This window comes from Wyeomyia smithii, chromosome 1 (genome assembly GCF_029784165.1).
Source record: "Wyeomyia smithii strain HCP4-BCI-WySm-NY-G18 chromosome 1, ASM2978416v1, whole genome shotgun sequence".
In the NCBI taxonomy this organism is placed as follows: domain Eukaryota; kingdom Metazoa; phylum Arthropoda; class Insecta; order Diptera; family Culicidae; genus Wyeomyia; species Wyeomyia smithii.
Window position 1 is genome coordinate 140820974 of NC_073694.1, and position 26825 is coordinate 140847798.

Consider the following 26825-nt stretch of genomic DNA (forward strand, 5'->3'; position numbering starts at 1 on the left):
TTTCATTTTTTCCGGTTTGTACTTTTGGAATTCACTTTTTTCATATTGTCGACCAGTGTAATTTAATCATGTCTGGAAGACCGAAGGCAAGGATGAGAAAAGAAACAAACTCCGGCACTAGCTTGTATCTATCACCAAAATGTTTCGTATTAATCACATTTCAATCCCGGTGAGACAACAGCAAAGTTTTAACTACGTATGATGCCTGTATAGCACAGCATTGGACTTTTATCGATATCTACAAATCTGGTACTGTCTGTTTTCATCACATGAACAGCATAATTTTTTGCAATCAATAGGTAGTCTGTTCACGGTTCATATTTATTGTATTTGCGTTTAAGGGTTAAAATACAAAAAAGCTTAGTTCATTCGTTTGTAAGAAACCACCCGCAACGACAAAGAAAGTTGAAAGCTCAAAAAGAAAGCATGAGCTTCGATTGCTAACGTATTGAGTAAAAGCTTGCACGCAACATTTCAGCGCACGAGTGCGTCAGAGTTAAAGGGATTCGTCGTTTTAGCTATGGTTAGACGATCAATTTAGCTATTCAATTTGGCTTTTTACCGAGTGGGTCATGCGATGAATTTAATACCAATGTCATAAATTCGTGAAAGAAAGTTTTTATGCATGAGCTTTTGCAAACAGCTCAGTGAATGTGGCCTTTCACGCGAGCTTTTTGCTTGAGCGAACATCATGAATATGATCGGTTTCTACCCGAAGTGGCAAGTGGGCAGCACGTTTCTCATTAAATTCATGCTGGATAAGATTTGAAATTGTTAGTTTAGCGGATGGTTTCCATGCATACGCAATGATAATTATCTCACGACTGCAGAAGCCTTGACCGTTTGATCATCGACCGCATTCCAGTACGTGCTTTTACCATCCTCTTCGCATTTTAAAGCGCATTGTTGTTCTTTGGTGAAGTATATAATCGCACATGGTTAGCTTAGAATAAAACGTTAGATTTCTCTTGTTAGTGAATCAAGCAACTGAAATCAGCTATGATGATTGATCTGTGAGTAGTAAAAGCAATATGTTATAGCCTTGATAATGGGATTTAATATCCCCGGTGAGCAATTTCATTAACTTGTTTAGATAATAATGCTGTCAGGCTCCACATGTATTTTTGGATCGAAACGATTTTTTCGTACGGAACTAGTGCTGATTTTTGTATGAAACCTTGACCTGACAAAGCCATTTTCAATTGACAATTGGTCGGCGTCTTGTATAATGGCCTTGTCAAATACACTATTATTGTTAAAAAAAATTGGTTGGTGTACGACCAGACCATTAACCGATTAATTGAGTTATTAACATCCGTAAATGTGAAAATTAATAATCAATCTTTCATATAAAAACGACTCCATTTGAACAGTTTATTAGGATATCAAATCTTTATTAGGGTGTTACAAATTTTATTTTCATTTTATGTCACCCCCCCCCCCCCTTTCAAAAATCTTGAATATTGGAAGGGGAAGAAAAAAAAAGCTCAAACCGTTTTGTTCATTTCATTGGTTTTCCGATAGCATAAATGCTTAATTTAGCAACAAACAAGTCAGGTGATAGCGAGAGTGCCGTCGAAAGGCAAGCGAAATAATAATATGGGTATTCATGTCGAGCTCGTATACAAATACCCAGCCGTGAAAATACTCACCTCCATTGACGAGTAGTGGAAAATACACAGTTTACGGCTGGGTATTCGTATACGAGCTTGATGTGAAGACCCCTAATAATAATAATAAAGTGTTATTTTTCAACATTTATTTGAGTGCAAGTTACAAACGTCATAACTTGCACACAAACTTTGATCAAAGATATTTTTCTTTTTTTTTAGTCTCGGTGTTATTTATTTTTTGCCACCCCCTCTGCTAACGACTGTGACTCATCGCTTTCAGTTGCAAAACATTTCTTTCACTTTCGAGCACTTTGTGCGTCAAATGAAAACTACTCGAATGCACTTGCTTTGATTTTGACTACTGACGGGCTTGGAAAGGAAAGCAATGATTTGCTATTGAAAGATTAACAGCGTTACTATCACCCGACGATTGTCATTTGAGAATGAGAATGAGCGCTGACCAAGAAAGGGGGCTTCCGTGCAATATTTCACGAATATAGAGAGAAGAGGGAGAAAATAAAATCGTGACGATATGAAACGGAGGACGTTTCACAACCTCAAGGGGTTACGAGGCGCCAGTGAACAGCAAAAAATCTTCGAAATACTGATCGGAACTTGCGTGACGTATTTATTGGATTGAATGCCGCTCCAACTATAGAGATGACAAGACTGTCAGCTACCATACATTTGACGCATTACCAACACCACTGGCACTGGCGCCCGAAAAATGGACACTTAACCCTTTTCCTATGTAGATTCGGGCATTTTAGATAATTCTTAGCAAATTCTGGACATTTGTGCTTATTGTTTTGATGTTTTAAGTGATTTTTAGTATATTTAGGTCGTACCAAGTTAAAAAAACTCACAGGACGGTTGTGTGCAAAGCCACGACCGCAAGGTTGAAGTAGAATACTTTTACACAGCTCTACTTACGGCTGTACATTAACCTACGTCCGGGCGAATCGGTTCGCGCCGCTTTTCGCGTTTAGCCTGGCAGAGGCCTGATGCGCACGGCTAACACAATAGAAAGGTGTTTTCACATTGAAAAATAGACACGGCTTTACTGGAGTAAGTGTTGGCAAATGCATCTACCGCTAATACCGCCGCTATCGTACGAAAGCGCGTCGTTTCATGTGGGGAATAATATCAAAAACGAAAAATGACGCGCGTCTAAGCACACCCGAACTGTTTTGCCGTGCCGCTTCCATTTACTTCCTTATTACATCGGCCTCAGGGAAGTACCGGCTGCACCTACCGCTGAGGCTGTGACCATACTGCTACTGGTACTCAAAACTATTAACTCTTCAAATTAAGTGTTTTATTTATCCTCAAAAGAACAATTGTTCAATTCCGTATCGGATATAATGCAATCGCATCTCTGTAATATTACCGACAGTAATATTCTTCTGAACAAAATGATCCAACTTTTCCATTAGAGGAAGTGCCGGCTGATGTACGGCAAAAATCTCGCCCGATCGCTCGCGTTGGCGTTCAGCCTGGCAGAGGCCTGAGACATGGTGACCAACCACAGGGCAAGTGATTTGTTTAATTTGAAGGAAGCCACAGGCGCAACCCACTGCTATATTCTGTTACTGCAGAGTGCTGATATCTGCTGCTACTGCTGTCAACGTTGTGGACGGTCCATCCAGTTCACCATCCGACTGATGAATGTAGCTAGTTTTCCCAGAAAAACTCTTTTATAGCCGAAGGGTGCTACGAAATAGGCCACGCCTTTCTGTTCAGTTTTACCATCTTCTAAGGTTCTTCAGACGAATTATTCCACAATTCACATGATTTTTGTACCCAGCGAATGAACACCGATGGTGCTCTCACACACGCAACGATTTTAGCCCTAACCGTATTGCGGCTTGTAACATCAAACGATTTCGTTTGCTCGCTGTTGCGTGTTGCATCATGTTGCAACTTGGCAGCTGGGCCTGGGAGACGACGAAATTCTGTTCATGCTGATTGATTGAATCGACTTCATATTAGCTCTGCACAGTCGAACTAACTGTCTTTGTGAATGCGTTCTAACAGGGCAGTTTGTTATACAAAGTCGGTGATGCTGATCGCAGCCTTTGCGCTGCCCCTACAGTGGGAAGTTTACTAAATAAAGTAAAAATTAGACAACTTCAACAGAATTTGATTGCATTCCGCACAGAATGTCCGCTTGTGTTGATGCCAGAAAATTATTAACCTTCAATTATTTGTTTATTTGCCTTTAAAAAGGCACTTTGCGGTTCAAAATCGGTTGCTGATCACAACCTTTGAGCTGCCCTAACAGTGGGGGAATTGAGATACACGGACAACATGCACTGTGGAAGCTATTTCACATTCAGTAAATTAGACGAGTGCGACAGATTTAAATTGCTAGGATCCAACACAGCTTGCGTTGTCAAAAATTACTAACTTTCAATGACTTGTTTATTTGCCTTGAAAAAGGCATTTTGATTTTCAAAATTGGATTTCCTGATGGCAATCTTCATGCTGCCCCAACACGGGGGGAATAATGGCAGTCTGGCGACACACGCTGAGAAGAACCGCGCTGCTCCTGAGACGTGGTGACCAACCACAGGGCTAGTGCTGCTGCTAAGGAAGAACGACTGCTGTAGTCGCTGTCTAGAACTATTATGAGCGGCTTCGGCTGAAACAGGCTCTTATATAGGCCAAATAGCATGTTTTCAATTGCAAGGAATATGATTCTGTCGACCGTGTTTGGGAAGCAATCATATAACGACCAATCAGAGGTCGAATTTTTCGTTTTGACAAGGCTTGACTATTTTTAATAGTTCAATAGTATGTATAATAAAATTCTAATTATCTTCTTTTGGGAAGAATCTTAAAAGATTTTCCAATCTATTGCTACAAGAACGAAGGAAATCCATCGAATACTAACCGATTTATTAGCATTTGAAATTGGACATATTTTTCACTTTTTTCGGTTTTAGATTTTCATTTCACATCCCTATGTAGCCGAACTTCCTGAGAGAAGTATTCTACTTCAAAAAGCAAGCTCTAACGACAGATAGAGTGATTTTCCGATTAACGGTACAGAAATGGATGTTCGTTACGCAATCTTTTCTAGTAGCCTAAAATGGATCACTTATCTGTCTCTGATAAGCGATCTATGCGAAACTTAAGATGAAACGGGACGGGATCCATGCATTATTTTATCATTGATAACATTACATGATTACCAAATTTTTGATGTTTTTTGATGTCATAAAATTCAACAGAATCATAACAATTTGAACATTTCCATATAGTAGCGCAGCCTGTTGCTGGCAGTGCTGACAACAGGGGTACAAAATTTGACGCACGCAGTTGACTTAAAACTAGAAAAAAGCAAAAACCGGAACTTTGCAAGGCGTTACATTTTAGAAGCAAGTTTTAGCCCATTTCGGCCGATTTATCGCGGAAATAAGTTACGATCGCGCTGTTTATTAGTGTGAAGGGAAAAGTATACTTAGATAGAGTGGTTACGCGACTCTTATGTGTTTGTATTTGTGGAAAATATTATAGTCGCTACCGGCGCGAAAATGTTGTCACCGATAGAGAAAAAATGGTGATGTGAAAAACAGCAAGATTGAAACGTTTTAAAGGTTTTATGATAAAACCAAATGTGCAAACTGAATAAATTAAGTGTTCTGGTGCTGGTTTAGCAGTTTTACTATAGATAATTGCAGGTTAGTTGAAAAATAATAACATTCTATGAGGCATTCCCGAAATGCGGTAGTATGCAGGCGAAAGCCTTTGGTCCTCCCATGCTTGGATTTTATTACGTTTTACGTTAAATCGAATATTTTACCGACAAACCAAAAATCAATACATTGCTATCTAACAGATATGGGTTAAGTTTTTAAACGTTTCTCTATTTTCAAGTAGTGTGGAAATTGGCTTTATTGAAACTTTTCATACGTTCTTAATGTTTAGCACTCGATGAAAAAATATTTCGGAATCAAAGTTTACTTCCTTTGTTTGTGTATCAAGACACTGAGTCTAGTACGATAAATCTATACATATTTAAATATATTTGTTCAGGTAAAATTAATTCTAATGTTTCATCGAAAGTCGGTGATTACTGAATTTCTAGTTGTTTCTTATTTTAGTCTTGGTGTATAGAAAATTTTGATGTTGTTCATTTGTAGCTTCTAAAAGCTTATATTTTAATAATTTTTCACATTAACAAATGTTGTCAGACATGTTTGCAGGCATCTTAAATAAACAAATAAATAAATAAGTGATAATTGTTGTGACGTGGACTAATGAATGTGGTTTTGACCAATTAATGACAATTAACTCAACCAGGAGAGCCTTTGTCATTCTTGGGAGGAAAACATAAATTATTTGAGGCATTTCGTAATATATAACGAAAGAAGTAACAATTTCACGATTTAACCTTATTCGATTTAGCAAAAAATAAAACACTTATTGATTCTACCTCAAAATTTGAGACATTCTGAACGAAAATATTTAACCAAAAAGAATAACTGATCGAATTTTTAACCAAACCAGTGACAGCCATTCCAAACAAAGCATTCGCTTGGAATACCACATTTACTAAATGCTAATACCTCTCCCTAAATTCTTCTAACTAAACACATAAAGTTTGTCATTTTATTTCAAATGAAATCATAGTAAAATATATTGTTACGCATCTTTTAGTAAACTTTTTCTGTACTTCATTTGACTAAGATTTCTTTGTTTGTAATTGGGTTGATCACTTCCTTTTCCCCAACTGTCGTAGTTAAGAAAGTCCTGGTTATATCCCCCGTGTGCGTTACTGTTCGAATCTGGTCGGCCATAGTTCGCATTTGGGATGTAGTCAAGCATTTGCTGTTTCTGGTCATATGCGCCACTGTACGAATCGCTGTCATCACCACGATTCCAGCCAGTCCATCCATCCCAACCTTCTCGTCTGGCGAATTGAAGATCATTTACGTCGAAGTAGTTGTCATGGTCAGTCGTTTCCGGTAGGGCATCCAAATAAGTTGTTGGTTGTGTTGTTGCGTCGAAATTGTAGTGACTGCTTTCGAAGCCCAGTGGTATATACTTTCCACCAAACTCCTCCATCTGCTGGTGGGTGTGTTTGATCGGATATCCGGAAGTGTACTGGCTGAAGCTTGGGGTTTTCTGCGTTGGTTTCTCCAGCTTCACTATGGATTTACCCTTGGATCGAACCTTCTGTAACTGAATTTTCTTGTGAAACCCTGTTTCTTTCCGGATCGGAATGTGTACCACCTCTAATTTGTTGCTTTCACTTTTGTCATGGCTTTGTGGATGAGAAACCCACAGTTTCACAGCTATCAACAGGGATACCAGCAAAGATTTGGCACTCAGCAGTAGCGATAATCCGGTCGCTAGTGCTAATTTCTTCAGTATAAAGTGCACCAGCATAGCTTTAAGTGCTAGAACAGCCAATGCTATCGGAATTGCTTTTCTAATGTGTCGTCTCCATCCTTTGATTTTGTGGTGCTTTCTGCGCCGACCTTTTTTCCTAACTCCGCCGGTACCATCAAGTAAACTGTAAGGACTCTCTCCAAAACCAAAATCTCCTAAGTCTCCACCACCACCTTTGACGACTTTGTTGCCTCCATCTCCTTTTTTACGACCTAAAACGAGCGAAAAGTAGGAAAGTAGACAAATTTTTAGTATCGACTGAAGTGCATGGTTCGTACAAGAGATGTTGTAATTTCTTCAAATGCTATACGCACTAGACTATTCCGTAACTGTAGCAAATCTAATTTCATCAAGCACCAATTATGTAGTGTATTGGAAAAGCAAAATTCAAGCAGCTATTCGTTATATTGGACGCCAGAAAAATCGGAAATTATATTCCCTCATTTACGGGGTAATCATAACGTTTTAATAATCCGTTTTTATCCGGTGAACAATAGAATTATAAAAATAAGCGTGTAATTTTATCCAATTAGATTAGCCACGGGTAGTTACTGCTATCAACCACTGCAAAATATATCAATTTTATGTAAATTAAACAGATCAAAATGCAGCCAGTCGACTAGGCATTAAAAGAAGCTTCAATTTCCGCAGCTAATAACACAACTGCATAACGTGATGTGCGATCCGAGAGATTAATTGTGATAGCTTGTAGCTCTAGGGTGGTTCAGTTATGCTCGTAAACTTAAGACCAAACTTTCAGCGAAATCACCAGTTTATTGGCATTGAATGTGTATTATCGTGACGTCGGGTTTATTTGTACATGAATGTGAATTATTCTGGCAATAGTTTGCACGTGTGAAGCACTTTAATGCATCCGCCCAAAACTAGCGATAAATAGAGAGCAAAATAATAACTTTCAATAACTCATAGCCTGTCCGTTCGCAGCACTGTGCAACGCGGTGAGTTGTTATGCAATAACAGATTTTCTCCAGATCAAGAGGCTCTAATGGGTTCACAAAAGAGAGGCAGGTTAAGTAGCATGCTGTGGAGCGCCTACGATGCGGTGATATTATGTCGGAATTTGCATAAATTCATTGAATCGGGGGTGTTTGGATTCGAGCTGGCAGTTTGATGTGATTTTCTAATTCAATTGATGTTTCGTGCAATTAAATTCGTAATAGAGCACAGATTGTTGCACGTAAGCGCTGAGAGCATAAACATTACATACGTTGTATGGCGCAGAAAGCGTATCGAACGCCGCAGGAATGGATGAAGTTCATTAAATGTCAAAATTTTATTGCACTGGAAACAATTGCTAAATTTATTGACTAACCATAAAGTTGCTTGGTAAAATAAAATGCTTTTAATTTAAATTTCTGTAGAATTAGATATTCGTATTATTTTTACATTTATTATGCGTTTGGGCTCTTTTGATGATAGAGTCATCAGGTTTAACAGTTTGCATATTTTTAGATAATAGAATTATTTCAATTAATTCAAAATTAATGGTGTTCCAGGTTTCGGTTTCATTTGTTTTATGGTATTCTGATACACTAAGGTCGCTTTTTACGCGGTTTTTTTACGCGGCTTTTTTACGATGATTCCGGAATTTACGCGGGTTTTTTTACGCGGATTCCGGAATTTACGCGGATTCCGGGATTTACGCGGTTTTTTTTACGCGGCACGTATCCCCCGCGTTAATATTGGCATGTCTCCGATGAAACTAGTTTGTCGGACCACAGACACATTGTTTTTGATATAGAGGCTAACCCTCTGAAAAGAGAGCTGTTCAGAAATCCTAAGAATACAGATTGGGAATCCTACAAGAAACACCTGATCGATTCACGAACTTTCAGTTACAGCAACATTCGAAATTCAGTTGACCTGAATTCGGCAGCAAATGATCTACAAAACAGAATCATGAATGCTTTCGACGCTAACTGTCCACTAACACAGCGGTCAGTATGCCGTGACGTACCCTGGTGGAATAATCAACTCAGTGACCTTCGTCGGGAAACTAGGCGTTTGTTCAACAGGGCAAAAGTCACATCTAAGTGGGACGACTACAGAGCGTCCCTCACTAAGTACAACGACGAGCTACGCAAGGCTAAACGGAAATCCAGAGTTAGTTTCTGTGAAAGAATCCAAACTCTGCCGGAAGCTACGCGGCTCCAAAAGGCGATGTCCAAAGACAAATGGCGTCTCGGGAGTCCATCCTGCTGGCCCGTCGACTGTTCACGGAAGCTTCAATAGGTTGGGCTCTAAGCTCATTCGACCCTATGAAGTTTCCAGGTCCAGACGGCATACTACCCATCTTTCTACAAAAATCGGCCGCAGTTATCATGTCCGAACTCATCAACCTCTTCAGAGCCAGCTTTATCCTGGGCCACATTCCGGATAACTGGCTGAAGGTGAAGGTAGTGTTTATCCCCAAAGTTGGAAGAAAGGACAAAACCCTACCTAAAACTTTCTGACCCATAAGTCTGACTTCATCGCTTCTCAAGTTGATGGAGAAAATAATGGATAAATATATCCGTGATGAGTTTCTTAAAGACTCCCCGCTGAATAGGAACCAACATGCCTATCAAAGCGGCAAGTCAACAGAAACTGCTCTTCACAGCTTAGTGACGTTGATTGAAAAGTCCCTGAGTTATCAGGAGACGGCGCTATGTGCCTTTTTTGATATTGAAGGGGTCTTCGATAACACGTCATTTGCATCAATTGATACGGCTCTTTCTCATAAGGGAATCGACCACACTTCAAGGAGCTGGATACACGCAATGCTCCCTAGCAGAGTGATCACAGCAACCTTGGGAGATTCGTCTGTAACAATGTCAGTGATCAAGGGATGCCCGCAAGGAGGAGTTCTCTCGCCCTTGTTATGGTCACTAGTTGTCGACGCACTTCTCAACAAGCTTTCACAGCTTGGTTACGAGGTCATTGGATACGCTGATGACATCGTCCTAATCGTCAGAGGTAAAGATGACGCAACTCTGTCGAGCCGAATGCAAACGGCTCTGAATACAACCATGTCAAGGTGTATACAGAAGGGTCTAAACATGAACCCCTTAAAAACAGTCCTAATTCCATTCGGCAGACGAAGGATCTCCATCACTCCTCCAATACTGAATGGAGTTAGACTGGGCTTCAGCAATGAAGTCAAATATCTCGGAATTATTCTGAACAAGAAACTGAACTGGTCTGCACAACTGGATCATGCCGCTAAGAAAGCGGTCTCAGCGATCTGGGCCTGCAGAACTCTGTTCGGTAAGACCTGGGGATTGACACCAGACTTGGCACTCTGGTCTTGCAAGACCATTGTCTTTCGGTTACCAGCGCTATGCGAACAACTCCAACTGCAGCCATGGAAGCTATGCTTTGCCTACTACCTCTACATCTTCATGTGAAAAAAAAAGCAGAGCTTGGCGCTCTAAGGTTGCAAAGGAGGAAAACAATACTTGAAAGGGACCAAATCGGCCACCTTCGCATACTTAGGGAGTTCAAACTAACTCCGCTATTAACCACAGTCTCCGACTGGATGGACGTAAGGACCAACATGGATATTCCGTATAGAGTGATTGAAACGAACCGCTCTATGTGGAAAAATGGAGGGCCTAATCTTCCACCTGGCATCGTCAGTTTTTATACGGACGGCTCGAAAATGGGATCCCTAACGGGATCTGGTATATACAGACCCGGTATCAGGGAAACGTTTTCCCTGGGAGAATGGCCCACCGTTTTTCAAGCAAAGGTATATGCCATATATATCTGCGCAAAAATATGTCTGCAACGCAACTACAGACATGCGAAAATCGGTATATTCTCGGACAGTCAAGCAGCACTACTAGCACTTGAGTCCGTCAAATGCGCTTCCAAACTTGTTTGGGAATGCATTGAAACTCTACGGGAACTTTCCCGACAGAATTCAGTTTTTCTGTTTTGGGTGCCTGGACACTGCGGAGTCGAGGGTAATGAACACGCTGACTACCTAGCAAGACAGGGATCAGCTCAGCGGCTTATTGGCCTCGAGCCGTTTCTGGGTACGTCCATTTCCGCTATCAAAAGCGAACTACTAACTTGGGAAGGGCTAGAAATAGTATCCCAATGGCAACAGGCACAGGGTTGTAGACAAGCTAAACAGTTTATCTATCCGAACCCTGGAACCGCCAGTAAGCTACTTAGTCTAAATCGTAGTGACCTACGGATAATCACAAGACTCCTCACCGGACACTGTCCCGCTTTTTATCATTTAAAGAAAATCGGCGTAGTGTTGAACGACACCTGCCGATTCTGCAAAACTGAACCAGAGAGTTCAGAGCATTTGCTTTGCTCTTGCGAAGCTCTTGCGAAGCTCTTGCTTCCTCTAGGTACAACTTCTTAGGAAGTTAGCTTTTAACTCCATACCAAGTGTGGAGCTCTAATCCCAAACAGGTAATTAGTTTCATCAACTATGTTGTACCTAATTGGGGTACAGGTTTACAACAAAACAGTTCTACTCCATCAATGAGTACGAGCAATCCGTAACTTGTGCACAGCAATCGGGGCCCGCCACAAAAGACAATCAGCAAGAATGTCGCAGTGGCATTTCAGTACCCAGTGCCCTTCAGGCATACAGAGAGATAAAAGATCCCCCGCATAAAAAGCGACTTTAGTGTACATGTATAAATTTACCGGAATTTGTTTTGTACCGATAATCTGTACAATAGGATGTCCCAAAAAAAATCGATGTTTTAAATTTGTATTTGTATTTGGTATAATTAAGTCTTAAAGTCTTAAAGAATAAAATAATCTAAAGTATCACAGATCTAAGCCTAAGCTTTTGCAATTGAAATCAAAGTGCTCTTCCAAAGCCGTAAACGACTGTATACTTGCTGAGATCGGTTCATTTTGACCGTACATGGTCCGATGAAAGATTGGCTGCAATAACGTTGTTTTCCGAAGAGTCCTGTTTTGTACGCGAAAGTTCAATTTTTCAAGCAGAGTGGGGGCATCAACTTCACCGTGCAACATTTTTGCCACGAACAGCGCTTGTTGAAGTTTCCTTCGTCGTTCCAATGTGTCGAGGGCCAGTAGCCGACATCTGTCAGAATATGGTGGCAAATTATCAGGATTTCTCCAAGGCAGATTTTTCAGTGCCAAACGGATGAACCGTTTCTGAACACGTTCAATTCTAAGACTCCACGAAACCTGATACGGTTGCCACACGATTGACGCGTTTCCTAAAATTGGACGGAAGAGAGCACAGTATAATGACTTCCAGCAATGGGGATCCGAAAAATCCTTCGCAATCTTGGAAAGAAAAACTAATTGTCGCGTTGCTTTGGAAATGATCGCCGAGAATCCGAGAATCGAAATACATTCTGACGTCTAGTATAACTCCCAGATCGGACACTTTAATAACTCTGGAAAGGATGTTCCCTCCAATAGTATAATCGAACAAAATTGGGTGTGATGCGCGGTGAAACGATATGACTTGACATTTATCAACTCTAATGACTAATTTATTCCAGCTACACCAATCAGCAAACGTGGTTAATGAGTCTTGTAAAAGCCGACAACCCCCTTCTGAGCGCACTACAATGTAGAGTTTCAAGTCATCTGCATACACTAGCTTGAACCCATTTTTTAAGATTAAAGCAGCATCGTTGAAAAACAAAATGAACAGTAACGGGTCAAGCTTGCTACCTTGAGGCACTCCCGATTTGTTTGAAAACGATCTTGACACGAAACCGTCAATGTTAACACGAAGTTCACGCTCCGTTAAGTAAGATTCCAGCCAAGACGTGAATTGCGACGAGACACCTAGGCGAGACAATTTGCGCAGTAGTATCTTGTGGTCAATTTTATCAAACGCCGCCTTTAAGTCCGTATAGATTGCATCGACTTGAACTTTCTTTTCAGGGTTTGAAATGCATTCCGATGTGAAATTTACCAGATTAGTCGTTACTGATCGACCTGGCATGAAGCCATGTTGGTCGACAGATATATAACACTTCGTCGCTTTTAGAACTACTCCGCTCACGATTATCTCGAACAATTTAGAGACAGCTGAAAGCTTTGTAATTCCACGGTAATTGGCCGCATTATGTCGATCTCCTCTTTTGAACACGGGTATCATGGATGATTTATTTAAATGCGAGAGGATTTCGCTTGTTGCAATGAGCGATTGAAAATAGCACTCAACGGTTGTGCTAGCTTGGCAGTACATCGGCAAACTAGAATTGCCGGTAACCCATCGGGACCAGGTACATACGACCGCTTCAACTTTTTTATTGCAGACAAAATCATCTCTAAACTCACGGTAAACACTCCCAGGTCAATTAAGTCGATAGGAACGTTACGGATAGCTTCGTCAATCTCCAGTACTGAAGCGGGATTTTCTTCGAAAACAGATTCAAAATTTTTCGCGAACAATTGGCTTGAATCTAAAGCAGACGCAGAGACCTGATCATCTAAATAAACATTTTTTGGGATAGTAGAACTTTTCCTCTTTGAATTAACAAAACGCCAAAAGCCACTAGGATTTGCTCTCAGTTTAAATTGTACGCGCATCACATATGATTTGTATAAAGTGATGTTTAATGTATGTTGAAAAATTCAAGGTGCTCAGCCCCAAATTGAAAGATAATGTTTCTAATAGCATTTTTGTAGAACATTTCGACTTTCTAAAAAATCGTTCCCAGGTTGCCCAAACATGATTTTTGAAAAAAATGACTTTTTTAAGCTACAAACCCATTCTTTTGCACTATTCTCAATTCTGTTCGATTTCTAAATTTTTCCATATATTTTTTTATTTATGTGGAGTTGTTTTTCAATCTTTTGCATGGTTTGGTTCAGCATTGCATTTAGATTTTTGACTTCCAGCGTCCATTAAACATCACAAAAAAAATATTTTTCTAATATTTTTTAGATAAAACCCTTAAAAACACAAATAAAAAAACTTTTAATCAAGAATTGAAATTTTTGTTGCAAAGCGGGATTCACGACAAAAATTAACATGAAAAAAGATACTTGATATCTTATCGGGGAGCTGAGATATTGGCATTTAATATGTGATGGAAAACTATGCATTTTTACAAACATGTCAAATAACTGTTTTATTTTAGGAGATAAAAAATAACAATTTCAGAAAACAAATGCATTTTTGGATCGCTGGTACTTAGTAGAAGGTTTAAAAATTCGGAAAAATCTGCGAAAAAAGTTAGAACTAAAATAGTGATTTTTAGTGCCTTCTAATAGAAAACTCAATGTTGCTCGTAATATGTAAGAGATAGAAACATGATGTCTTCGGTAAAGTTTCTTGTTTTGAGATAACCTAAAATTTTGTCGAAGATACCTTGCGTCTATCTCATTCTGATTGAAAAGTAAATTTTTTATCTCACTCATTGGTGGATTGATCACCCATCTTCCTACACTAAAAGATGCATTTTTGAATATCTTTAAACTTCTCCGAACATACTTTATGGTTATAATCAACATTTGAATCACTATTTAGGAAATTATACGCACAAACGGCAAAATAAAACACTGTGCAATGGAGATATTGAGCTTTAGTGGCGTTTTTGACAAAATGCATAGTTTTCCATCACATGTAAAAACGCCAATATCTCAACCCCCCGATAAAATATCAAGTATCTTTTTTCATGTTAATTTTTGTCGTAAATCCCGCTTTGCAGTAAAAGTTTCAGTTCTTGATCAAAAAAATTTTTTATATGTGTTTTGAAGGGTTTTATCTGAAAATTATTAGAAAAATTCACTTTTCTGTGATGTTCAATGGGCTCTGTGAGTCAAAAAATTGAATTCAATGATAAACCAAACCATGCAAAATATTCAAAAACAACCCCACATAAATAAAAAAATATATGGAAAAAAATATATTGACAAATTTAGGAATCGAACAGATTTGAAAAAAGTGCAGAAGAGTGGTTTTGTAGCTTGAAAAAGTAATTTTTTCATAAATCACGTTTGGGCAACCTGAAAACGATTTGTTAGAAAGTCGAAATGTTCTACAAAAATGCTATAAATAACATTATCTTTCAATTTAGGGCTGAGCACCTTGACTTTTTCAACATCGATATTTTTTGGGACTGCCTACTGTAAAAATAAATATTTTTCACGTGCTGTACATGGGCGCAACTAAGGAAAATTTCTAGGGGGGCTAGTTTTCATATATTTCATTTAAAAAAAAAAAGAAAAAAGAGTTAAACTGCGCTTAGTCAATAGTGCAAAAACCTAAATTAATCCACCTAGCGTTGAGACCCAGCCTTTCTCCTTCGAACTTATAATTTGTTAAAATAGATTTACTACAACCTTAAAAATACACCTTGATTATTTCTGCTGGATTTTTTATTCATTCTAAACAACAAATTTTTGGTAGCCAACAGTACAACTATACCGAACATTAAAAATTTAACATATCATCGGCTTCGTGCAACACTGGTACAACTCAAAATTTTGCATTTTTGAGTTTTTGATGGCAAACGATGCCAAATACTGTTAAGTTTCATCACATGAAATCCCATTTCGGAAATCACAAAATTTCCAGAGCTATGAGTAGAAGTGCCTTTGCTGCACAAATCCAAATTTCTCCATAAAGTTAGTAAAAATAAGGTTTTAACTTGGACAACGTGAGCACGTAATATGTGCATGATAGACCCAAAGGTGTTAAATAAGGATTGGTAATCTTAAACTTCAAAGTTTTCTTGAAAATCGAAAAATAAATTTTCGACGCAAATTTTCAAACGCGTTTTTCTCGAAACTATGTTTTTTTGAGTTGTACCAGTGTTACACGAAACCGACGATATGAATATAAATTAACACATATACATGCAAAAAACATTAAATTCTTTCAACTATATGATGCGATTTTGTTTTCGATTGTGGTATAATCGATTTGTACTCATATACTGCCTATAAATATTCAGGTTCTTTAAGTCAACGTTAGTCAGTAGATTTCAAATAATGTATAATTAAATATTGTTCCTTAAACATTAATTTGAATGATCTTATCAGTGAAATTGAAATTCTTTTACGCAGTTGATATTACTGATCGTTTCTGAGAGGCATCCAATGAATGGCCAAATACCAATCAATATGGGTTCTTGAAACCTGGATTATACCCAGTGGCCAGAATCCGACCTAAAACCCAATTTTCAATCCGAATGACCACTTCTGGTTGCCTGATAATCATAAAATCATAAAATCCATCATAAAATTGCCGAACTGCCTAATCTGGGAGCTAGTTTCTATGGCGAAGATGGCGACAGTTTCCGATCAACAGCCTAAAGTGATAAATAACATCCAATACGATTTGGGGACTCATTAGAGTGTCCCTCTCCACGGAAATCTTTAGTAAAAGGCGAAAGATTTATTCGACAATTGAAGAGAGACCAGAGTGGGTTGGTAAACGGCTGGGCAATGCGTACCAGCAGTACACCCGAACTAGTTGGCATTAAATAGACCCCAGTGTGGTCCATAGCATAATGCCCAGCAACTCCTATCCCTAACTCCACGTGGTACGTGGACTGGGATACGAGCAACCAAGGGAAGATCGGTTAACCGGTGGGAACTTGGTCGTATGCTGACAGGGAAGGGGGAGTTGTTCTCCTTGGAGAGCAGCTTGCCTGAGCGTCTGTTTCCTAGGTCAGGGGCGGCTCAAACAGCGACTGATCCGGAGCGGACGGCTGAACTATGAAATGCGGTGTCTCGCCAGCTACACCCAAGACGGCAGCCCCGTCGTGAGACTAGGCATCGCAGCCCTAGTAAGGCAGCATGCTGAAAATAAACATACTACGAACAATCCAGAGAATGATACGAATCGGAACAATCGGTATAGACCTAGGCAAACGAAAAAGGACAACGATTGGAAACTTGGTACTTGGAATGTTAGGACTTTGGTCGAACCGGCACGCGTGGGCATCTTGGCCAGAGGTGGAGGCCTATTAATGACCGTCTATGCGTATTGAGGATCAAGGGCAGATTCTTCAATTACAGCCTTATCAACGTGTACGCGCCGACAAACGATAAAGCCGATGACGTAAAGGAGGAGTTTTATGAGCTCCTCGAGAAAACGTATGGAGAGTGCCCACAACACGATATAAAGATCGTCATCGGAGATACGAACGCACAAGTCGGACGAGAGGAGTTCTTTCGTCCCGTTATTGGTAGGGAAAGCCTTCACTCTACCACCAACGACAACGGCTTGAGGCTAGTGAACTTCGCCGTGGCCAGGGGAATGGCCATCTGTAGCACCCATTTTGCACGTCTGAATATTCGGAAACACATCTGGAGACACCCCAATGGAGAGGCCTGCTCTCAGACCGACCACATGCTGATCGACGGCCGGCACTTCTCAGACGTCATAGATGTGCGGTCCTTTCGAGGGCCAAACATCGACTCGGATCACTATCTCGTGGTAGGCAAGATTCGCGCCCGGTTGTCCAATGTATTTAAATCGAGATCGGCGAGGAAGATACATCTGGACATCCAGAGGTTATCAGCGGAAGGAGTTGCTGCAGAGTATACTCGGAAAGTTGATAGACGGATCGATGGACCAGCTGGAGAGGACCTGAACGAGCAGTGGAAGCACATCCATGATGCGGTCAGCGAAACAGCGCGAGAGGTGATAGGCATGACAACGGGAACCACGCGTAGTGGGTGGTTTGATGCTGAGTGCCTAGAGGTGACAAAGGAGAAGAATCGAGCCTACGCCAACACGTTAGTAGCAGCTAATCGTGTAACGCGTCAGATGCGGGAGAAATACCGGGAGGCAAGAGCTGCCGAAAAGAGGCTTCATCGCCGCAAGAAACGTGAGCACTACGATCGCGTTCTCGCGGAGGCGGAGAATTGCTTCACCAGGCACGACACGAGGAGCTTCTATAGAACGATCAACGGAATCAGGAACCGGACCGTGCCAGTACCTGCCATGTGCAATGACAGGGAGGGAAACCTGATTACCGATAAATCGCAGGTGGCCAGGCGTTGGAAGCAACATTTCGAAGTGGTGTTGAACGGCGAGGAAGGGAGGAGAGTCGTCAAGGGGAACAGGATAGAAATTGGGGAGGAATTGGGCTGCCAAAACGAAGTACATGGTGGCTGGCAGAGAGCGTGGTAGTTCTACGGGTGTTGGTGCTGCGGTGGAGATGGATGGGGATACTTTCGAAGTGGTCGACGAATTTATATATCTTGGTACTCTCGTGACATGTGACAACGAGGTGAGCCGCGAGGTGAAGAGGCGGATTGCGGCGGCGAATAGGGCTTATTACGGATTGCGTAGCCAGCTTAGGTCCCGTAGCCTACAGATCCGTACGAAATTTGCGCTCTATAGGACTCTGATCCTCCCGGTGGCGCTCTACGGACATGAATCGTGGACGTGGAAGGAGGCCGATCGACGAGCGCTTGGGGTCTTCGAGCGTAGAATCCTGCGATCAATACTCGGAGGCAAACTAGAGAACGGGGTGTGGCGCAGGCGCATGAATCACGAGCTGTACGAAGTATACAAACACGCTGATATTGTCAAGCTGATGAAACACGGCAGGTTACAGTGGGCTGGCCATGTAGCACGGATGGCGGATGAGCGACCGGCAAAGATAATATTTAGTAGAGAACCGGATAGAGGCCGACGACTTCGAGGCAGACCACGCACGCGCTGGATGTGTGCTGTCGACGAGGATGCCAGAGCAGCGGGTGTAAGGGGAAACTGGAGAGTAGCAGCCCAAGACCGAGTTTTGTGGAGACGTATTCTGGATTCGGCATAGGCTCTTAATGATCTGTCGCCATAAAAGTAAAGTAAAGTAAGTACGATTTGGGGAAGCGGTATGATACCCTGAGGCCAGAAATCTTCTTCAGACGCCATTTTAAATTTCTAGACAGTAGCTTTCGGTCTCTACCAGTCTAAAAGGGACAAACATTACCCAATGTGAGGTTTTCAGTACCCGGGATGATTCTCAGAGACCAGGAATCAACTTCATACTTCATTTTGAAATCCGAATTTGCGACGCCTGTTTTCTTTAAATAAGTCGTGTAATCTTTGAAAGAAGAGATTTTCAATATTTTTACAATTTAACACATAATGGATAAAATGAAAGTCCGATTACACTGGTCAACACAAGTGTTGCCCCGAAGGTCAAACTAAGAAAAAATGAAAAATTATAGCTTTTCCTGTGATTTTTTTTCTTTCTAGGGCAGCTATTATGAGCTTTAGAGCAGCACTTTTTTCGATTTTGTCAACCAGTGTTATAATCAAATTAAATGGGTACTATTAAAGCAACTAAACCTTCAATTTAAAACTAAGATTGTTGAAATCAGTGATGCCATCTTTGGCAAAACGACTGAATTTGATAAAGTTTCTGAACAAGTTTCGTTTCATAACTTTGGAACTACATGGTAAATCATCATAAAATTCGTTATTTAGGGGTTTTAAAGACAGCCCGTTCGTTTGATACCTATTTTGTTCAAATCAGTTGTGTAGTTTCTGAGATAATGGAGTTTCATAACTTTTACATTTTGATACATAACAGACTAAGTTACAGTCCGATTATAATAAAATTCAATAGGGTTTCGTAAGGCAACAAGACCTTTCTATTGCAACTTATTTTGTGAAAATCGGTCCATCCATCTCTGAGAAAAGTGGGTGAGTTCAAACAGTCTTAGAAGCATATTTCTTGTCATAGCCTGATTTCACATTATTATACATAACGGACAAAGTTGAAGTCCAACAACTATGAAATTCAATAGAGTTTTATGAGGCAACAAGACCTTCCATATGACACTGATTTTGTGAAAATTGGTCCAGCCATCTCTGAGAAAAGTTAGTGAGTTTAAACAGTGTTTGAAACACGTTTCTTTGCATAACTTTTGAGCTACATGTCCAATCATTATAAAATTATTTCACAAATGGTTAAAAAAAAACCCGTTCTTTTGATACCAATTTTGTCAAAATCGGTTGTGTAGTTTCTGAGATAATGAAGTTTTGTGATTTTCACATTTTGATACATAACCTCGAAACTAAAAATCCGATTACAATAAAATTCAATAGGGTCTTATGAGGCAACTAGACCTTTCAATTGCAATTAGTTTCATGAAAATCGGTCCAGCCATCTCTGAGAAAATCGAGTAAGATTGGGAGACCGTTACATACATACACACACACACATGCACACACACACACAAACACATACAGAAAATGCTCAGCTCGTCGAACTAAGTCGATTGATATACGAGATTCGACCCTTTGGAGCACTTTTATACCTTTGGTTTTTTCAGTGATTGCTATACCTTTCTAGGAGAAAGGCAAAAATAGTGTCGTAACAGCACACGCAAAGTTTTTCCGTATTATTTAATTAGCAATAACGTGAAATGACTCTTAAGGTAACAAATTTGTTACTTAAAAAGCAATAAAGTTCATCTCCAGTCAAGTAACAACACATACTGATACATATTTAGCTTGTGTTACGGGAGAACGACTATCTAATAATGAACGTTTCAACCACATGCAAAATTTTCTCTGTCGAAAAATGCTCCCTTTCCATCTCCAGTCAAGAAACAACACCGTCGCATATGTTGTGCATGCGCTGCGAGGGCAACTCCCGCTGCCGCAGGTTAATGTACAGCACTACTTAGAGCTGTACATTAACTCACGGCAAGGCAGACCGTCATCGCAACTCAAGCCGTTCCATATATTTTTAATTCATCCGGTGTGTATTAGTTCCGGTGTGTATTAGTTTGTGTACATACAGAATAAAGAAATAATATGACAAGAGTTGCCAAGCAGCATTTTTTCCCGTCATACAGTAAGCAAACGTTGATGATTTCAAAGACTTCAATTGCGTCTTGGAATCACATCACGATTTGTAAACTGCGTCGGAGAAAAACACAAACATTTGCCTTTATGCAAGCTATCTAAAACACGCAATGAGTGTGCTTCATTGAAACTCACTTGGACCTGTTTGAAGATACAAAACTCGTGCCCATCCCGAACAAATTTCGCAACTCTGGGCTCACGGTATTGCATATTTCCATTTCAAGTAAACACCGGGGAACGAAACAGTGGTGTTTCTAATTAGACTTTTGAGGTTGATGGATTGAGATTCTTATTATGTGTGAATCAGGGAACAGAAATGAACCAGATCGTTGCATCAATTCAAATGCAACGAGTGAAGTTTTGCTAGCACATGCATTGCGGTTCTTGGCTGTATGTTCTCCTGCAGAAACAAATACAAGCGTGTGGCCGTCATAATTTTTGTTACCTTTTTGGTTATTACTCTCTGTGTATAATGCGCGGTCTAATACACAATAAGTAATAAAAAGTTGCACCAAAGTAACAAAATGTTCCCCGTTTGTGTTGGGTGCATAAAATAGATCCCAGTGTGGTCCAAGGCATAATACCATATCCCTACCTCCACGTGGTACCGACTGGAATACGAGCAACCAAGGGAAGATCGGGTAGTTGTTCTCCTTGGAGAGCAGCTTGTCTGAGCGTCTGTTCCCCAGGATAGCAGCGGCTCAAACAGCGACTGATTCGAAGCGAGCGGTAGAACTTTAAAATGCGGTGTATCGCCAGCTACATCGCGAGACTAGGCATCGCAGCCCTAGTAAAGCAGCATACTAAACTAAGCATACTGCGAACAATCAAGAATTGTAAACGAACCGAAACAATCGGCAATGACCTAGCCGACGAAATAAGGACGACGATTAGAAGCTCGGTACTTGTAACAGTAATTTGCTAAACGCCACAAGTGCCGACCGGATTCTGCTGGATCAGCTAGAACCCCGCCACTCCGACATCGTTACGCTCCACGAGCTTTGCCGGAAAGGAGAGAAGGTACGACTAATTTGTGGCCGCAGGGAACAGTACTACTAGAGCGGCGGTACGACCAATGAGATGGGTACCGGCTTTATAGTGCTGGGCAGGATGCACAGTCGTGCGATCAAGTGGCAGGCGATCTGCGACAGGTTTAGTTTGTTGACAATAAAAGGCCGGTTCTACAACTCCACTATCTTCAATGTGCCCTGCCCTCACGAAAGACGACCCGATGTAGAGAAAGAAACGTACTACGAAAGCTGCTCGCGTAGAGACATCAAGATCGTCATCGCGGGGGCATGGACGCTTAGATCGGTAGGAAAGACATACATAAGATGGTGATCGGCCCGCACAGCCTGCACACTGTGAAGAACGACAACGGCCAGCGATGCGTCAACTTCGCAACTTCTCGCAGACTGGCAGTATGAAATACCTTTTTGCCTTTCTCCTAGAAAGGTATAGCAATCACTTGCAAAACCGAAAGTATAAAAGTGCTCCAAAGGGCCGAATGGCATATATCACTCGACTCAGCTCGACGAGTTGAGCATTTTCTCTATGTGTGTGTATGTGTGTGTGCAGATTTTTATTCTCATTCACTTTTCTCAGAGATGGCTGGACCGATTTTCATGAAATTAACTGCAAATGAAAGGTCTTGATGTCCCATAAGACCCTATTCAATTTTATTGTAATCGGATTTTTCGTTTCGATTTTAACAAAATTGGTTCCAAATGATATTTTCGATTTACATGTACTAATAATGGAGAATGATTTCGAGCTGTTAAATCTGCTAGTTCAATATATCACAGGATTGTTATTGTGTTACGTGATAGGATAATAGTAGGTGTTGTTACATTATATTTTTCATTCCTAATTCTACACAGCAAATGGGTTTCATAAATCCAAAATGAATGAATAATAATAAAAAAGAATGTCTATTAATGCTCTGCTTTCTCTTCAATATTGCACTACGCATGTTAAATTTAAATTTCCTCGCATGCAGCCAGATGCACTGGATTTCTTTAACAGTTTCTAATTTTACATAGCATGTTCGAAGCTCCAATCACGGAAGCTGGTCCAGCGATCAGAGCGCGGCTCAATGTTTACCATAGATGTACCACCGATTGTTCGAAGCGGGACCAGAGGTTCAATCTTTTCACTACTAGGCAACTGCACTGTAAACATACTAGTTACGCATCATAATTATAAGGGCGGTACTGCAGCAACCACGCGAAAAAAAATATGAGATACGTTTACAAGAAAATAAATAAAAAAAAAATGTTTGAAGTAATTAAACTCTTTTCTAGTGCATTATTTTCCGAAGGACGACAATCAGAATGTTCAAAATGGTAATTGTCAAAGCAGGAGTTGTCCTTTAACGTATTATTTGCATCGCATGAAAACATATATGATACGCTTTACTGGTTCTAGTAAATAATAGCTGGCGATTGGAAACCTTCACTTGTGATTGCCAAGTTTTCAGGCACACACGTTACGCGTAGCTTCAAAATATTCTGAAAATCACTACCTTTGTTCACCGGCGTCACTGCATAATTTGATTCGTTATATACTCCTATGGGGTGGGGTGGTTCGAATGGAGTTGCAACGGGAGAAACACTTTCGTTGGCAGCTTTAATCAACCCATTTTGCACTGCCAATTTTCTGATAGTACGCAGATTTGTCCTTATATCGCCTCGCACACCGGATACTCTTCTTAAAATATCCAAATAGGATATAATGCCACCATCGATTGCACTGAGCACTGATAAGAAAAGTAGTACTGAAATGGTGACAGTACTGCGAGAAACCCCCATTTTCCCAGGTCACCTCTGGATGCTAAACGATTTAGAATCAGCACAACGACCTCAATTATTACTGGAATCACATGTGTAACATTTCCGAACGCGTGGACCTAAAACTTTTTGAGATTAAAACAGCTCATAGACGAGAGGCCGATCTGATCTGGTTAGGATTACTAGCTGAACTAAATTGGAAAACTATTACAATCAATGCAACCATTGAACGAAAATCGGTTTTCTTCGGTAGCCAGTAGCCTGTTACACAGATGCAAGCTCGAGTATTAGTAATTGATGTGCAAGTGCATCTCGCATGCAGTTTGTAAAGCAATAATTAAAAAAAATAACTTGCTGAAGATGCAAACTGTTAAGCTCTTTGATTTGCTATCGGTTATGCAATGCAACTACGTTGCTTATCGTGTATTAGTAATCGTTTTGTTAGGTAAATAATGTAGTTTCCCTCTAATACATTTTCCCCGCTGCAAAGTAACTTTCCAACTATGCAAAAAATGTGCTTGTTTGCGTGTTTATACTGATTGATAGTTGGAATTTCGAATGGAAAACGAGGACTTTGTTTAAAGGGTTTCTCCAGTGGCTGCAAAAAATAAAGAAGAGGTATGGAGAACTTCAGTTTTGCCGATAATATCAATTCGGATGCATCCGTATCAAACAAGTTATTTCATTGGATTTATTTGTAGAATTCCCGATCAGAAAAACAAAACAAAAATGTAACCGAGGCTGTTAGTTTGTTATGTGAAAAACTTTTCAGGATGTGTTTTGATTTTGATCATCTCTCGCCACGAACAGTCATCGGGCGCGGACGCGTTTTCATTTCGCTCCGCAATTTAACTTGTATCTTTATTTTTTTTTTTTTTTACACCTTGACGGCGTCGCGAGTGCACGTAAGCAACAATTTATTTATTTATAAACAATCTTTGACCGTCGCGCTACCGCGTGTATCTAACCTTTTCTCGACAATTCGTACTCGCCGCGTAACAATTTTTAATCAGTGCTATGGAAAAGTGTGGCATAACCAACTGTACTTCGACCGACAACCGTTTCCTGTGGAAATGCGAAGGAATATGCAAAAGGCACTTCCACGCTGCCTGCGTAGGAACCCGTAGAAACCAAGAAGAACTACTGCGTTCATTCATGCTGCCCTTAGGCATAGAATGCCAGGAACAGTTCATGGACCAACTCCAACTGAAGAAGCTCATCCAGCACCAGAAAATTTTAACAGAAAGTATTGAATCACAAATCAAATCAAATCATTCAATAATCAGTCAACTTCCTAACCTGACTGTAACGCACGACACACTGGACAGTATCAATACACTGCTTTCTGAATTGAAGACGGAAATTAAAAAAGTAAATATTAACACAAACAATGCGTCGGCAAAAACCATAAATCGCATTTCGACGCTGTTCGGCGAACTTGGCCATGACTCCATATCGGACATATCGGACATTAGCAAAGAAAACCGGCAGCACACAAAGAACATACAACAGCACCTGGAAAAAGCATTTACTAATATAGAATCAAAAATTGACAATATGGAACACCAATTAGAAGCTATACAAAATAAGAAAACAAACTGCAGTACAACGGCGCAGGAACTAATTAATGAATTAAAAGCGCTCAAAGAATCGAATTCACTCCAGCCAAAAACAGACAATCATCCCAGTCTGGCTGAAGAACTTCGCCTTTCGTTGCCACTTCCAGAATCGGACTCAGAAGAACACCGTACTCCAAATTTCACATCAGGCTGGCGCCTAATTGGCAATAAAAAAGTATGGAAACGCGACTGGACTGAATATGACGCCAGACAGCGTAAAAGACGCATGCAGGAAAAGCAAGCAGAAAAGGCCGCTCGTAAACGTATGCAGCAACGCAAACGTCAGCAGGAAAACTCAAACCCTATCAGCATAAGTAACACCTATAAACACGGAATAAACCATTTCGCCTGCAACTCAAAGAAAATTGCTGAAATGCCAAAACAACCACTACCCTCGGACAAAGACCTCCTGGCAGCTGCACGCGTTCAATTTGCTGGGCCGCCGAATTCAGACATAACATCAAAATTTATAAATTTCCAAAAAGGCGAAACTATCAACCCATATCGGACAGAAAAAAATGCAACTAACAATGAAAATTCTGCACCGGCTCCTGCCAGCAACGCCAGCATACAATCAGCACCGCAAGACAGCCAATTTGAACTTGACCCCATGCGTCCACCAATCGTCCGACTTACGCAGCAATCATCGAATGGCGACGAGCGCTTTTTGAAGGCTAGACTCCGCGACCCAAAAGTAATGCATATTACACGCCTATATCTCGCATACATGAAGGACCAACCATCATCTGTATGCGTAGAAGGAATGACACCAACCAGTATAAGAATGCTTCTCGCATCCGAAGGACTGCCGACATCTCCAGAACAGCTCCAACGCGTCTTTATTGAAGTCCATCAGGAATATGGACTCACGCCAGCCGAAGCAGTAGCCGACCTTCAATCATATCGTCATTTTTTATCAAATGAACGCACGCACCGTCTTCAACAACTTCGCGAAAGTGTAAATAAATTTAGTACAAATTTTCGCAAGTAAGGACGCCCTCTTCTGAGGCAGAACCATTATATTTAAACATAAGTAATAACTTGACTAACACTTCTTCGCTTCCTCGACAGAATGCGACTGAAATTCTTATCTATTGTCAGAATTTCAATCGCATGAAAAGCCCAAGCAAAATGAAAGAAATTCAACAAAATCTATTGTCGTCATCTTTTAAAATAATTTTAGGAACTGAAAGTAGCTGGGACGAAAGCGTAAGAAGCGAAGAAGTATTTGGAAACAATTACAATGTATTCCGGCACGATCGGAATTTGTCTACCAGTCAAAAAAAGTCAGGCGGTGGAGTCCTCATTGCCATTAATGTAGACTTTACTTCTGAAGAAATAATATCCGACAAATATAAAGAATTTGAACACGTATGGGCCAAAGCATTTATTGCTGGCGAAGAACATATCTTCTGTTCTGTGTACTTTCCACCGGAACATGCTCATAAACATTCGTATGAATTATTTTTCAAAACTCTAGAATCTATTATGTCTAACATGAAACCAGAAGTAAAACTGCATGTCTATGGCGACTTCAACCAACGTAATGCAGACTTTATTGTAGACATCGAAAATGAATCTATCTTACTCCCAGTCGTAGGCG

General features: G+C 40.4%; 1 protein-coding gene and 1 non-coding gene across 2 annotated transcripts; both read right to left on the reverse strand.

Annotated features, from left to right (window-relative positions):
• Positions 1 to 5495: 5495 nt before the first annotated feature.
• On the reverse strand, positions 5496 to 23857 carry LOC129718348 (uncharacterized). The gene is made up of 2 exons (XM_055669044.1): positions 23339 to 23857; positions 5496 to 7225 (listed from the first exon to the last, which is right to left on the reverse strand). The coding sequence occupies exons 1-2, from the start codon at positions 23622 to 23624 to the stop codon at positions 6264 to 6266; spliced, it is 1248 nt and encodes a 415-aa protein (XP_055525019.1). The 5' UTR covers positions 23625 to 23857; the 3' UTR covers positions 5496 to 6263.
• LOC129719237 (U5 spliceosomal RNA) lies at positions 16292 to 16411 on the reverse strand. Its single transcript, XR_008727160.1, has one exon. It is a non-coding gene; the product is annotated as a U5 spliceosomal RNA (small nuclear RNA).
• Positions 23858 to 26825: the final 2968 nt, after the last annotated feature.

What these genes read in the sequence shown, in the direction of transcription:
- LOC129718348 (XM_055669044.1), bottom strand. Translation starts at nt 23,624, where the DNA reads ATGGGGGTTTCTCGCAGTACTGTCACCATTTCAGTACTACTTTTCTTA. An exon ending in AGTGACGCCGGTGAACAAAG is followed by an intron (nt 7,226 to 23,338) that starts GTAGTGATTTTC and finishes CGCTCGTTTTAG; the next exon opens with GTCGTAAAAAAGGAGATGGA.